Below are 15,575 nucleotides of genomic sequence, written 5' to 3'. Positions count from 1 at the left end.
GCAAGAAAATTTAGTGAAAGAAGAGATTAAGAAATAACCATATTTTGAATATCCACGCTCTTATCTACGTAATGATACTACAACTTCTCTTACAACAGTTAATGACAATACTGCAAACCATCTAAAATAGTTGATGATGAGTTGTCTTTCATCTCTTTTACAGTAAATTTTGTAACAGTACTGCAAATCAAAAGAACAAATGAATCATCAACCAAAATCAGGTAAAGGAATACAAAAATTCAACGAATAGACCTAAGTATGTATGTCTAATTGTTAAAGCCAAACACATTAAAAGTTTCAAATTTCTAGCCCATGTTATGTATGTATGCATGTCTATAAGGAAGGAGAGAAAATTTCAACTCATCACTTAAAAATAGATCAAGTGATAGATGCATATTGTATGGGTAAAAAACCTTATTTCCGTAACCGTAGATTTTTTGCATCTTCACATATCATTGATTAGTTTTTACTTTTTAAGTACTTCAAATAATGAAATTGCACAGAAAAAGTCATTACAACATTATAAACTGAGAAAATGCATCGCTTTGTATAACAATCAAAATCAGCACTATTGTAAATATTTTCTTTCTAAACGATTTGATCAAAGCAAAAATATAATAAACCAATAATATCCTGTCACTAGCTGTGACACTAACCATGGTTTGCCCAGACAAATTTCAGTACTAAACATATAAAGGTACATTAAAAGGAAACAAACAGACAAAACACCAAACTAAATTTTAAAATATAAATTATTTAAAACAGTAAAATTTCAAAACTGAGCATAAAGTATGAATAAAAACACAAGTACCAAATTCAACTCACAACCTTCTAAAATATATAAATTAATCTCTTTAAACCTCAACAAAAATTTTTATTTTTTTATTTTATTTTTTATTTTTTGTCATTTCAATTGCACTGCCTTAAAATTATGTAAAAAAAAAAAAAAAAAAAAACACTAATTAAAATTTAGTACTATGATTCACCTAAAGAAGACCCTGTATAAGGCTATGATATAAGCCCAAGAAAATTAAGCCTGTTTCATTTTATTAAACAAGCCAAATTGAATGGGCTATTACATATTTTGTTCAATGGACCTTCACAGGTTCAAAATACATTTTTATTTTTCAATTTAATTCAATGTATTTGAAATATAAATACTGTAACAGAGTTGAAAGAAATTGGTTTATCACTAAAATGAAATCCCTAATAAAAGCATATATAAATTATTAAATTATGTTGGGTTATTAATGATTAATCTTTTTCAACTTAAAATTTGATTTGATACAATCCACAATTTCCAATCATTCATCCATTATATTATATTATATAAAAATCCACTCAATTGACACCTCATAACACTAAATATTGCTTTCTTTAAAACAAAAAAAAAAAAAAAAAAAAAAAAAAAAAAAAAAAAATTCTCAAACGGTATGGATGATTATAATGCACGTGCAAATAGTCATACATTGATGTAACATGTCTTGACAAATTTGATTTGATGTCTCTGAGCTCGGCCCAAAGGGAATTCCCTGAACTCGGCCCCATCCCCCAAGATGGGGATGTAGGGAAATCCCTAAGCCCGCCCCGTAGGAAATTCAGGGGTTTATTTTTACGTTAGTCTAATTAATTTTTGGACTCAAATATTTTATTTGCAAGAATATATATATTAACATTTAAATGTCTATTAGGTAATTATATATATGTATAGCATATATATTAATATTTACATATATATTAGGTAATTATATAAATGTATAAATTGAATAACAATAACATAATATCATTTTTAAGAAAAAAATTAAATTTTTGTTATTTTGCAAGCAATCTTATCAATAATCATCCATAAAATTAGAACATTATTGTACAATTATATATATATATATATATAATTTTTTTTTTTTTTTATTTGGGCTATGATTTGTCTATATACATTTTCATATTAACAATATATATTATATATAATAATAGGGACCATGTTTAGAATCTAATAATTGATATAAATATATAACAACTAAAAATATGTTTTAACTTTTGGCTTATAGATCTTAACTTATGACTTCTATAATTTATGTTAGGAAATAATGTGTTTTAATTTGCCACCTGATTATTTAAAAATACATTGATAGTTGATATTAATTCCATGATTACATATTATCTCCTTATTTTAATGTATAATGTAAGATTTTTATTGATGAATTTCAAGATCTATAATTAACGTATTTATAAATCTTCATTATTAATTTACTTTTTTAGACTCTTCTCATTTAAAAAAATAAAAAACCTTAAAATTCATTTTTTATCTGGTCTACTGAATAATATACTTTTTGAATTAAAAATAGAAAAAAATAATTTTACTAATCATCAATATATATATATATATATATCGGGTCGGGTCGAGGACATGACCACCTCCATCCTCGGTCTGTCTTCGAGTCTGGGGAATGCCATTGGGCCTGAGGCCGTCCCGACCCCTGATTGATATGGGGAATCTCCACCCCATTCGAGGCGGGTCCTTGATGTGTGGAAAAAAAATCCATCCCTATTTACGTACGTCAATTCTACAAAAGAATTATTTGGGGTGGGTTGCCCCGCACCCCATAAATTATTACCCCTAGTGCGCTAACACTAATATGGTATAAACAATAAAATGATATGGATACTAATATAACAGAAAAAGATTAGTTTTTTATATTAATAATTTGACCATGCCAAATTTATGCTTATTTGACAAGTAACGTGTAATTTAGGTATGCTATTAGTAAGGATCATTTTGTAATTGAACATTTTACATTTCAAATGTGATATTTTTACTCTAAATTAAATCACTTTTAGTAACATTACTATATACTAGAAATCTAATACATTTTCCTTAATTTGTCCTTCTTCAACTTAAGGATCAATTATGGACCCATCTCCCATTAAATATTTATGTTACATAACTGTTGCAGTTTCCTAGCAGTTGGGCAACTGAACATGGAAAAAATATAGTCAATCCTAAATTCGTATATTCAATCAAGAAAATTATACTCATTATGAGTCTAAAAGGTACTTACATAATAATAGTTTTGTCTCTTTAATTTATTGAAACGGTGAGACACTTAGCAAAAAAAAAAAAAAAAAGAAAGGGTGAGACCGATAAGTAAAATAATCATTCATATCAATATATGAATGATTCTATTATATAATGTTAAAATGCAAAATGGAATGCAAATAATATGTTTCCTTGGTTGTAAAACAATATTATGTTTTCTTATTCTAAGAGATTTTAGATATAATTACAATATTATGTTTCCTTATTATATAGCTTAATTTTTGTATAAATAAGCAATATTCATTCAATTATAATCAATTAAATAATAATTAAATTCCCTAAATTATCTCTTTGAGTCTCATTTGCTCATAATTTCGACATTTAAGATTATCAATTTACATTTTACAAAACAATAAAACTACGATTTACAACTTTTTTATACAATCTTGACGTGATAACTCAAAATTGGTTATCTCTCATTTGGGTAGACAGGACCCATTGTAAACTGATTAATCGTGAACTGCTACATCAGAATTGTATGAAAATGTTTTATGAAAAAAATTGTAAGTGTAATAGTACTCTTTACAAAATTACAATAATCCATTATAAGGAATTTCGTTCTTACAGGAAAAATAACGCAATATCCAAGTAAACTTACAGAATTGATTTAAGATCAAGAGCTTTATAAATTGTCTTAACATTTTGGATTCACCCTTATTCTCAAAATAGATCAAGATGAGAATCAATGCTCACAATCATGATTTTTTATCAATGCTTCAAAATAGTTACTCTATATGACGTTATTTTATTGCATAATCTCACTCCATCAACAAAACCAACCTGTCTCATATAAATTTTTGTCCAGGATGAGTCTTGAAATTTTCTTTTATTAATAAGATTAGGTATCAGGTTATTAATTTATATTCACTTTAAGAACTTACCTAATACTATCCACAGCTTGAACTTTGAATATGAATTTAGCCTTCAAAACTACTTTTGAATAATCAAGTAGTTCAATAAAAACTTTTGGATGTATTACTTTAAAGATTCTGAGTTTAAGTCTTTCTTCGATTGTTAATAGGAGAAACTATTAAAGTTTTTATCCGATTTATAGTTTTAAGGTTATGAGAGATTAATTGAGACGTGTATAAGTTGGTTTGAATACCCACCATCATAAAAAATAATAATAATAATAATAAAAAAAAAAAAATTGGCCTTCAATAGACTTAAAAGAAAACTTTAAGCCAAACTTGACGAAGGACTCAAAATAAACTTAAAGCCAAACTTGACGAAGGACTCAAAATAAACTTAAAGCCAAACTTGACGAAGGACTCAAATAAACTTAAAGCCAAACTTGACGAAGGACTCAAAATAAACTTGAAGCCAAACTTGACGAACTCCACCAGCAAAAACAAATAAAAATAAAAGAGAAGTGGGGTCTACTGTAGCCTATTTAATCAAATCTTCTTCCAATTCCACTTCTACAATCAACCGAGAAGTCCGGCCATTGTAATATATCAAACCAAACCAAAACTAACGCGTTTTCTCTTACATTAACTCAACTCTTTTGTTTTGTTTTGTCTCAACCAACAACATTAATATAATATACTCACTACCAATCTTTTTTATATCTTCTTTTTGATATAAACTAAGCTCTAATTAATCCCATGTCCTCCCCACATTCTTTTTCCTTCAAACCCACCTTTTATCTTTCTTCTTCCTCTTTTCAACCAAGTCAAATCCACTTGGGAAACTAAACTTTGGTTCTCTTTTCAAGATCTCCATGTTTCCTCACTTGGGTATTTTAGTTTATGCTTGTTCAATTTTGTTCTGCTCTCGATTCTGACTTTTTCTTTTTTACTTTAGTCACTTTGAACGAATCTTTATTTGTTGTTATTGTTGTAGTGCTAAGATAGATTCAATAACTTATCAATAGTTGAATTGGTTGGATTGAGTTTTCATCTGGGTCGTTTAGTTTTGTTGAATGAATCTTATTTCTACACTTGGTTAAGTTGGTTAATCTTATCCTTTTTGAATTGAGTTTTCATCTGGGTCGTTTAGTTTTGTTGTATTTTGTTGAATGAATCTTATTTCTACACTTGGTTAAGTTGGTTAATCTTTTCCTTTTTGGTGGCAAAATATTAATACATAGGTTATTAAACAAATTTGATGAAGGTTGTCTCTTTATTGAGTTTCTCCATAAGTCTTATTCAAGCTTTAGATTTTTATATTTTTGCTAAATTTGGAGTGGTGTATGAGTAGTTTGACTTTGCATAATGGTTAGTTTTGGAAGGTTTAGATCTGTTCTGAGTTGTGTTTATAGATTGAATAGAATTAGATTTTGATGCAAGAAAGTAGTGGAAGTGATTAGAAGATATTGAGAGTAGCTTTTCAATGGGGAATACCTGTGTAGGACCTAGCATTTCCAAAAATGGGTTTTTTCAATCGGTTTCCGCTGCAATGTGGCGGTCACGGTCACCTGAGGACTCGGTTTCTAATAGTACCCATGGTAATGTAGATTATGTTGGTGAGGGAACAGGTAAGGAACCTGAATCCCCCTTGCCAGTTCAAAACAAACCCCCAGAACATGTGACGATGCCTAAAGAAGATAATAAACCCGAAACCAAACCAGAAGATCCTGCAAAACCAAAGAAAGGCCCTCAAATGAAGAGGGTGTCAAGTGCAGGACTCAGGGCTGAATCAGTCTTGCAGACAGAAACAGGTAACTTCAAGGAAGTTTTCAGTTTGGGGAGGAAACTAGGACAAGGCCAGTTTGGTACAACTTTCCTTTGTGTGGAAAAGGGAACTGGTAAAGAGTATGCGTGTAAATCAATTGCGAAGAGGAAGTTGTTAACTGATGAGGATGTCGAGGATGTAAGGAGGGAAATTCAGATAATGCACCACTTGGCAGGACACCCGAATGTTGTATCTATCAAAGGGGCATATGAGGATGCAGTTGCAGTTCAAGTTGTTATGGAACTATGTGCCGGTGGTGAGCTTTTCGATAGAATTATTCAACGTGGTCACTATACAGAAAGAAAGGCAGCTGAACTTACGAGAACTATAGTTGGGGTTGTGGAAGCTTGTCATTCTCTTGGGGTGATGCATCGTGACCTTAAGCCTGAAAACTTTCTTTTTATCAGTCAGGAGGAGGATTCGCTTCTCAAGACAATTGACTTTGGGTTATCAATATTTTTTAAACCAGGTATCTACTTACCGTCTTTGTTCTTAATGTGATTGCAAATTATCGTGCATTTTTTTTTTTTTCCTGCTGTTACCTTATTAACTTGCTTAGCAGATTTCATAGTGCCATTTTAAGAAAAAATTGTATACTACAGACTTTCCTTAAAGCACATCTCCTTGAAACCTTTTTCTCAGGCATGCATCTTCGTTTATTCAGTAAATCATTCTTTTATTAGTCATCAGTCTTGAAAAGTCTTTTCTACATGCTATCTTATCTTCGGTCATCTTAAAGTACTGGTTTCAATGGTCATCACTCTTGCAAAGTCTTTTGAATGTGATATCCAGTTGTCTTTACATGATGTAAGATGCTGTGAAAAGATTTTTTTCGATGTAGTTGTGGTTTGAACATTAATTGCCATGAGGTTCGTTGCTCTTCCATTTACTTATTTGACATGCCATAGAAACTAAAGTAGAATTGACTCTCCAATATTTCTCTAAGAACTTGTGGTTTTCTTTTTCTAGGGGAAAAGTTTAAGGATGTTGTTGGTAGCCCATATTATGTTGCTCCAGAAGTTCTTAAAAAGCGTTATGGCCCAGAAGCAGATGTCTGGAGTGCTGGTGTGATCCTTTACATCCTATTAAGTGGAGTGCCTCCCTTTTGGGCAGGTGAGCATTAAGTTTTTGCTGGTTGAAATTCAACTCTTTCGAAGTTTTTAACTGATGGTGACTAATTTCCCTCTTTTGTTCTTTCTTTTGCATGTATCATGTAGAAACCGAGCAAGGGATATTTGAACAGGTTCTGCATGGTGATCTTGACTTTGACTCTGACCCTTGGCCCAGTATCTCTGAAAGTGCAATAGATTTAGTGCGGAAAATGCTTGTTCGAGACCCTAGAAGACGGCTAACTGCACATGAAGTTTTGTGTGAGTTTTGCCTTTTGACTATTTTCTTTAACTCAAGGATCATTGATTTTGACTTGTGAGAATAGCCAAGGAATGGCTTAAGTAATAATCCAATTCACCTTGGGATATGCATGTCATAGGATCTTGAAATGCATCTTCAGATTGATTTGATTCTAATCAGACACCAAGACCAGATATATTATTGATTGACAACATTGTGTTTAATAATGCTTTCTTCTCATCCATAAACATATAAGCATATAATAATTAATAAAGGGTTATGGCTGCCGTTCTGCTTCTGAGTTGCTCGTCAACTCACCTGCCGTTTAGAATGAATAATGTAACTGATTCTGATTTAACTTACTAACTGGGCCAGCCCCCTTTTTTTAATTGCTAATTTCTAAAATTAACTTTTTGCAGGTCACCCTTGGGTACAAATTGATGGTGTCGCTCCTGACAAGCCTCTTGATTCAGCAGTCCTTAGTCGCTTGAAGCAATTTTCTGCTATGAATAAGCTAAAGAAAATGGCTCTTCGAGTGAGTCTCTAGCTTCCAGATGCATTATTATTAGAAATCTTACTCGGCACTTGAAGTTTTCACATATTGTCCAGATATATATTCACATTTAAGCTGAAACCGTGTATTTTCGAACAGAAGGATGAATTTCTTCCCCCCTCTCCTTGCAGGTGATTGCAGAGACCCTATCCGAAGAAGAAATAGCTGGTCTGAAAGAAATGTTCAAGATGATAGATACAGATAACAGTGGTCAGATCACTTTTGAAGAACTTAAGGCTGGATTAAAACGGGTTGGAGCTAATCTTAAGGAGTCTGAAATTTATGACCTCATGCAAGCTGTAAGTATCCAGTCAAATTTCGGATCAAGTGTTCTTTTGAGAGAGAAAGAAGAAAAAAAATACGTTTTCCTTTTAATCAAAGAAGAAAGAAATTAATTGCTTTTAAATGGTAAAACACTGGAAGTGTTGGTGACTCATTGGAATAAAAAGTTATGAAATCCACTTTTTAGTATCACCTTATTGTTTTTTATACATTTTTTCTAGGTTCCTTTGCTTTCCTGGTCTGCGTGTGTATGGAAAAATTTGCCAGAAGGGATTTTTTTTCTTTTGAGAATTTCTTTTGCCACAAAAGAACATGAACTAATGGATACACATTGTAGTGTCACTAATCCACCACATGTTCTTGAATTCAGGCTGATGTAGATAATAGTGGAACAATTGATTATGGAGAGTTCATAGCTGCAACATTGCATCTGAATAAAATTGAGAGAGAAGATCATCTATTTGCTGCTTTTTCGTATTTTGACAAGGATGGAAGTGGCTATATTACTCCAGATGAGCTTCAACAAGCTTGTGAGGAATTCGGCATAGAGGATGTTCGCCTAGAAGAAATGATCCGAGAAGTTGATCAAGACAATGTAAGGGATTTATTTCATCTTACAGCACATCAAACTAACTTAACAATAAAAACGCATTAAAAGAACTATCTTCCTTGCTCTCTTAAAAATATGTCTAAATCTAGGATTTGCAAAAGCACTACTTCAGACCTCCTAATCAACAGGAAGTTAATTTGTTTGCTTGACCAAGATACAAGTTCTGTTGGTCACTACATGAAAACATATTTAAGTAAGACTTGGTCAAGCTATATATCGCTACTTGAGAGACTAAAATTCATTCCAAAGCCAGCATTTGGCTCATGGTTTTTCTAATGAAAAATAATCTGTGTGATTCTGCTAATGATCACTCATTCATGCCATAAGATCTTGAAAGGCTTGCAAAGTACTGGTTAGTGTTGTTGTTTAGATCTAAATTGCCTACTTTATTTTTGGCATAATCTAGTGTATCCGAGAAGTAATATTTCAAGTTATTTTACAGGACGGGCGCATAGATTACAATGAATTTGTGGCCATGATGCAAAATGGAACCGTCTCAGGCCCTCCCAAGAAAGGCCTACAAAATAGTTTCAGCATTAACTTTAGAGAAGCTCTAAAACTTTAGCAATGTAGACAGTGGGTGAGTTCTCAGTTTCTTTCTTATTTAATTTTTGAAGAATTTAAGGTTGCATAGTAAGGAGTGAAATTGCTCATCTGAGAAGCAGATAGAGGCCTTTCCGACATGCATTCGATCAAATTTTCATTTTATATGAATTTTGCAGCCAAAAGCACACTATATTGTCGTATATTTTTTTGTGGTGGAATAGCTCGAATTGTTCTTTGATTTATGATTATTCCAGTCATTGAACCATGTTGGATGAACAAATGATTGTCCTTAAAGATGCTGCAATTTGGTTGTTTTATGATTTTGTATTGATTTACCAAATTTTAATGAGTTAAATCTCTGTATAATTTCATAGATTATATTTATAGTTTTGATATATATAATCTTCAAACATGGTGAAGTTTGAATCTCAAGCAATATTTGTGCATATTTTTAGTGAGAAATGTACATAACAATTGCTTACTCACTTGAATAGCACTTGTTTAAATGAATTGGTTTCTAGAATTTTTATTTGATTTTGTCAATCCACTCAAGTATTGGACATATGAAGAACAAGTGATCAGTAAGTGCAAACGAGAGTTAGAGCTACCAACCTTGAAGGGATTTTTTAATTTAGGGTTTATTTCATTTATCCTTGTAAGATTGAATAATATAAAACCAATGTTTTAAATTTTAATAACCAACCGGAGGTGAAACCGGGCAAAGTTGTTGGGTTTTGAGTTGACTGTTTAACCCAGCTCGATGAAGGGCCTGGGTCCTAGTTGAACTGGTCTGGCTAGGCTGGGTTTTAAAATACTGTATAAAACCTTTATAAATTATCTGATAATTAAAAACTCTTTTATAGTAATATGAAAAAAAAAATCCCTTGATAGGGAGTCGGTTACATTTTCCCCTTTGGGGTTTCAATCAACTAGTCTAAATTAGTGGTGGGAGAAATAATCCAGAAACCCCAAACCGAACCGAAAATTGGTCTAAAATCGAATCGAAAATTATGTTTTTTTGTAAACCGGTTCGGTTTGTGAAAATTTAAAAACTGAAAAACCGGTTCAGTTTTTGATTTGGGAGATTTCCGAAACTAGTTTCACTCTATGTATATAAATAAAATATGTTTTAATTTTTTTGCCCTTTTTTGTCAATATCTCTTGTTCTCTTGTCTGCCTCCACTCCACTCTCCAGACTCCATCTTCGCCAGCGCCACCCACAACCACCACCAAATTGAAACTCCAAACCCATCAATCTGCAATATCGCTAATGCCATTTCGCCAACACACCTCCAGTGAGCAGTGACCACCACAACCACCCACTCAACTAGCGACGACTACAGATGTCGTGTTGCAGTTCCTTGAACCAGGAACAGCGACGACAGTCGACCACGATTGTAGTTTCCACCGCTATTCAGATCTTCAATCCTCAGTTGCTCACCTGCTCCACGATCAATAGTCCACCGCCGATTCAACAACCTAATGCATCTTCTAATTCAGCAAGAGATCTAATGAATATTTTGATGGATACTTCTACTTTTTAGAGGCTTTAATACTATGAATTATTCAAACACATTACTTAGTTTGGTTATGGTAAATCTAATACTTTATCACCATATTGTGTTGAGCAAAAGGTAATTTTGGTTTAGCAGGGCCTTTTTTTATATTATCTCTATGAAATTTGAGGTGCTTTGCCAAACTTTCTTTACTAGGATCACGATGACCATTTTCCTATCAATTTTGTTCACATTAATTTGAAAACGGGTTAATTGGATAACCGAACCGAATATTCGGTTTGGTTTAAATTCTGTTTATTCTATAAACCGATCTGATTTTGGTTTACATTTTTGGCTAAACCGAATAACCGGTTCGGTTTTCGGTTTACCCTATTTGGTTTGGTGAACTGGATTATCTCACCTCTAATCTAAATCCTATCATATCTGTTGATTAAAATCGAAATGACAAAAATACTCTCAAACAATAAAATTGAAATTGAAATGACAAAAATACTCCCAAACAATAATGTTAAACATTTACATAAAAATATTAAAATTTGTGTAAAATTTTGGATATTTGAATAAATTATATGTAATTATTTAATTATGCAATGTGTTCAATAGGTTTATAAATTTTTTAACATTGTTGTTTACGGGTATTTTTATCATTTAAATTTTAGGTAACAGTTTTAACTAATATATGCTATACCAAATGGGAATTTCCTAATAAATAAAATGACAAGACCAAGATCATAATTAAATATAATTTCTCTTGAATGGTATTTATTACTTTCTAATAACGGTGCCTGTGAACGTGGTAATTGAAATAATTAAAAAAAAAATTAGTATAATGATGATGATATGGATAAAGAAAAATATTTCTTATTTAATAAACATATAAAAAATTTGGTAACCTAAATCTTAGGTTTGTACGTGTGTGGGTGTGACCACTCTAAAGTTTGTTACTAAAAGAATCAGAAAAGACCATATCCTTCTAATGGGCCAGCCCCGGCCCAACTCACAGGCTGCTCTCATTCACATTTTTTAAATCAATTATATTTAAGTATTTTCTTTTATATTAAATTGGTAATATCGCATTAAAAATCAACTAATTTTTTTAAATCATATAATATTGATATGTAAGACAAATAAACACTTTTTTTTTTTTTGGTGAATACGCAAAGATATAACGAATCTTATAAAAATGCATTTGATAGAAACTAGTCGAATTATTTTCAAAAATAGTTTTTTGAAATAATTCTAAAAGCTATTGTAAAATCAAGAAACAACTTTTCACAGTTTTCTATAATATTAAATTTGAAAACAATTTTTGAATAATATATCAAACACGTTATAAAAAATTAAGGACCCATTTGATATAGAATTTGAATACAATTTTTTGTTTTTGAAAAGAAGAGATACAATAAATCCTATGAAAATACATTTAGTAAAAATGAGAAGAATTGTTTTTAAAACAATTTTTGAATATAATCTTAAAAACTGGTGTAAAATTAAAAATCGTTTTATATAATTTTTATTTTGAAAACAGTTCTTAAATTTTTATATTAGACACATTTTCAAACATTAAAATAATTAAAATACAATTCAAAAATTTTAATTGAATTTTAATTTTTTAAAATTATTTTTAGATCACAAATCAATAAGAAGGTTAGCAAAGTACATTTTTATACCCAATAATTCCTCAATCTAATTGGTGGAACTAGAATAAACCTTGCAACTTTGATATTAAAAAATGTGTAAGAGATAATATCTCATTAGAAGCTCAGGGGGTAGATTTAGTTGAAGTGGACATAAGTTAGTCTAGATGTCTCGATTACTAAAAAAGAAAAAAAAGAAAATATCTCATTAGTGACTCAAACAAATTGATATTCAATTTAATTATTTATGAACCATTGGAATGTTATGAATAGATCCTCATTAAGTATTTCTAAATTTTAAGTCAATATCTAGTTTTTTAACATTATATATATATAATTAAAATGGTCTCTCTTTCTTATCTAAATAGAATATAATTAGTTTAAAATATGAATGGAATATGTTTGTTTATACAAATAAAAAAAAAATCTGAAAATTACATATTAACATACAGGCCAATTTTGTTAAGTGTATTATTATTTAAATCATTTTTATGTAATATTATTTAAATAATTTTATAAGTTTATAAACTTTTAAATATAGATATAAATGGAGAATTGAATTAAAATGTTTGACCAAAAAATCTAAAGTTCTAACAAAAAAGGGATAAAAATATTGACATAAGATATAAAAACATAAAAACGGAACTGTTACTTAATTTAATTTACTTCATTCATAGGCTCAAATAGACATAGGTATTAGGGGTGTTCGGTTCCGGGTATCCTGCACTTTTTGAAGAAACCAGAACCAACGATTCCTTGAAATTTAGAACCAGAACCGGAACTGTCCGGTTCCTAGGTACCCAGAACCAGAACCTATAACAACGGTTCCGATTCCGGTTCCGGTTTTGGGTACCCCATAAAATTACAAGGACCCCCCCAAAAGTTTTTAAAATGGCAAAAAACCCTTAAAAACTTACAAATACCCCCCCATCTGGCACTTGTTAACAAAAATAAAATTACAAATTATAAATTATAAATTCAAAATTACAAACTCCATTACTTTGTAAAGGTAGATTCTCAAAAGTCAAACCAACTTACTTTAAATGTTATGAAATATAAATATAAATGTATTCACATTACTTTTTCTACAAAAGTTTTTATTAACCCCCCTAATCTTTAATTTAGTTTATATAGTCCGGTTTTAGTTCCGGTTATGGTTCCTAATTATAGGAACTGAAACCGGAACTGTACAGTAACGGTTCCAAAAATTTGGAACCAGAACCTACCGTTAACGATTGGTTCTGGGTAAAGACCGAACCAAACTCTGGGTACCCACCGGTTCCGATTCCAATCGGTTCTTTTGAACACCCCTAATAGGATAATTATATAAGAAAAACATTGTGAAATGATTTAAACAAATTATTTAGATTTTTCATTAAATTAAAAATAAAAAATCCTTATTAAGTTAAAAAACAAATAACTGAATTTTAATTAAATATAGTTAAAAAAAACATGCCTAAGAGGTGTTTGTCTAAGCTTATAAGCTGGTCAAACTAGTTTATAAGCTTTAAAATTAGGCTGACCTGTTTGTTATAAGTTTTTTGAGCTTATAAGCAAAAAAAAAAAAAAAAAAAAAAAAAAGTTGGGAGAGTAGTTATAAGTTCTAAAATTAGGCTGACATGTTGTTTATAACTTTTTTGAGCTTTAAACAAAAATAATAATAATTAATAAAGTGTTTGGGGGGGGGGGGGGGGGGGGGGAAGGAGATATTTTTTTTTTTTGCTTATAAGCTAGTTTGACCAAGTATATTACCACATTATCCTTGTTTAGTTTTAAAATTTCATAGTATACCCTTGTTTAATATAATACCATTTTTAGTCATTTTATAATAAAATATACTTATAAGCCACATTTTACCAAACACGTCAACTACTTATCAATCACTTATAAATATTTTAACCAAATACGTAATCTATATATTTATATAATACTGAAGCAGACTGCTTCTTCTAACGCCACGTAGGATTAATATATGATCGCCATGTAGGATGTCGTTAATTGGTCCACGTGTTTGTTGTTTATTAGGCTTGCTATAATAGGGATTATTCACATGCATTCAATTAATGTTTTCAATACAAATCTTTCACATTCCTTTTTTAATTTGAGATCTTTCACATTCCTCTTTTAATTTGATAAATTACTAATGATTCGCTTGTGTGTTATTGATTTGCATGAATATTAAGAGATTGCTATAATAAAAATTATTCACATGTATTCAATACAAATCTTTCACATTCCTATTTTAATTTGATAAAGAACAACATATCTTTTCACATTCATGAAATTCAATAATACACTTTATTAATCCATTAATATTCAACGTTCATTCATGCATATTGATTATTATTATTAATTAATATTAATATTTTTGTACCCTTTCACATTCAATTATTTATTATTAATATTAATATATCTTTACCCCTTCACATTCAATTAAACAAAAATATCAAACATAATAACGAAAAATGTTTTTTTATAAAACGTATTATCATTTAACATTTAATATAAATTTGAAAATTTTAAACTCATCAAATAACAGTAAAACATTTAAATCAAAATAACCATAACCAATAACATGTAAACACTTACTAAAAAATATCAAAAGTCATATTAATTAGCAATAATCCAATTACATTGAACATAACACGAACAGTTGTTGTAATAATTAATTATCATATAATATTACTTAATGACATCTAAAACTATATAAGAGTACAGAATTTAACAATCCATACACTTTCAAATATTTCTTTCATTTCACCCAGATACCATTACCAAATAGAAGACAAAAGACCAACTATTGTCAATCCAAAATCCAAACAAACAGAAGCGTGTGGTAAATAACATCAAATGATTACTCTTATATTCCTTCTACATATCTACTTTTACAGGTCCATTTTTTTTATTTTTAGCAGGTCAAGTAGCAACGTCAGATGGTTCCCTAAGCTGGAAGGTATTCTACAAAACCTTAAAGTCACGCTGGACAAACTCAACACTGCCAGAGTGATGAACAGAGATATAATGAATGCTTTGTTAGAAATAACAGGCTCAACCATATATGTAATATTCGATTTACGGAAACGTGAATCCATTATTATTACCAAAGAAAAGGAACTTGGTATTCCTCAAGGAAAAAAATAGAACTATATATATAAACAATTCTATTATCAATAAAATCGATAAAAGGATCATAGTATATTGTTCCCACTGAATGATGATACCAGAAACTAATATAAATACTGTTTAATCTACAATTAATGCATAATTCTACATTACTATTTTACACATTTTAATTCATTTCTTAAAGATT

General features: G+C 30.2%; 1 protein-coding gene across 1 annotated transcript; it reads left to right on the top strand.

The window, feature by feature from the left end:
* The first annotated feature begins 5,148 nt into the window (after window positions 1-5,148).
* Window positions 5,149-9,529, top strand: LOC116116995 (calcium-dependent protein kinase 1-like). The gene is made up of 7 exons (XM_031403035.1): window positions 5,149-6,239; window positions 6,740-6,883; window positions 6,988-7,140; window positions 7,540-7,655; window positions 7,805-7,972; window positions 8,326-8,550; window positions 9,008-9,529. Exons 1-7 carry the CDS (start codon window positions 5,429-5,431, stop codon window positions 9,128-9,130), a joined length of 1,740 nt encoding a protein of 579 aa, XP_031258895.1. The 5' UTR covers window positions 5,149-5,428; the 3' UTR covers window positions 9,131-9,529.
* Window positions 9,530-15,575: the final 6,046 nt, after the last annotated feature.

Source organism: Pistacia vera, unplaced genomic scaffold, assembly GCF_008641045.1.
Source record: "Pistacia vera cultivar Batoury unplaced genomic scaffold, PisVer_v2 Contig795, whole genome shotgun sequence".
NCBI lineage: Eukaryota > Viridiplantae > Streptophyta > Magnoliopsida > Sapindales > Anacardiaceae > Pistacia > Pistacia vera.
The sequence above is the reverse complement of the archived record's forward strand: the minus strand, read 5'-3'. Positions and strand labels throughout refer to the sequence as shown.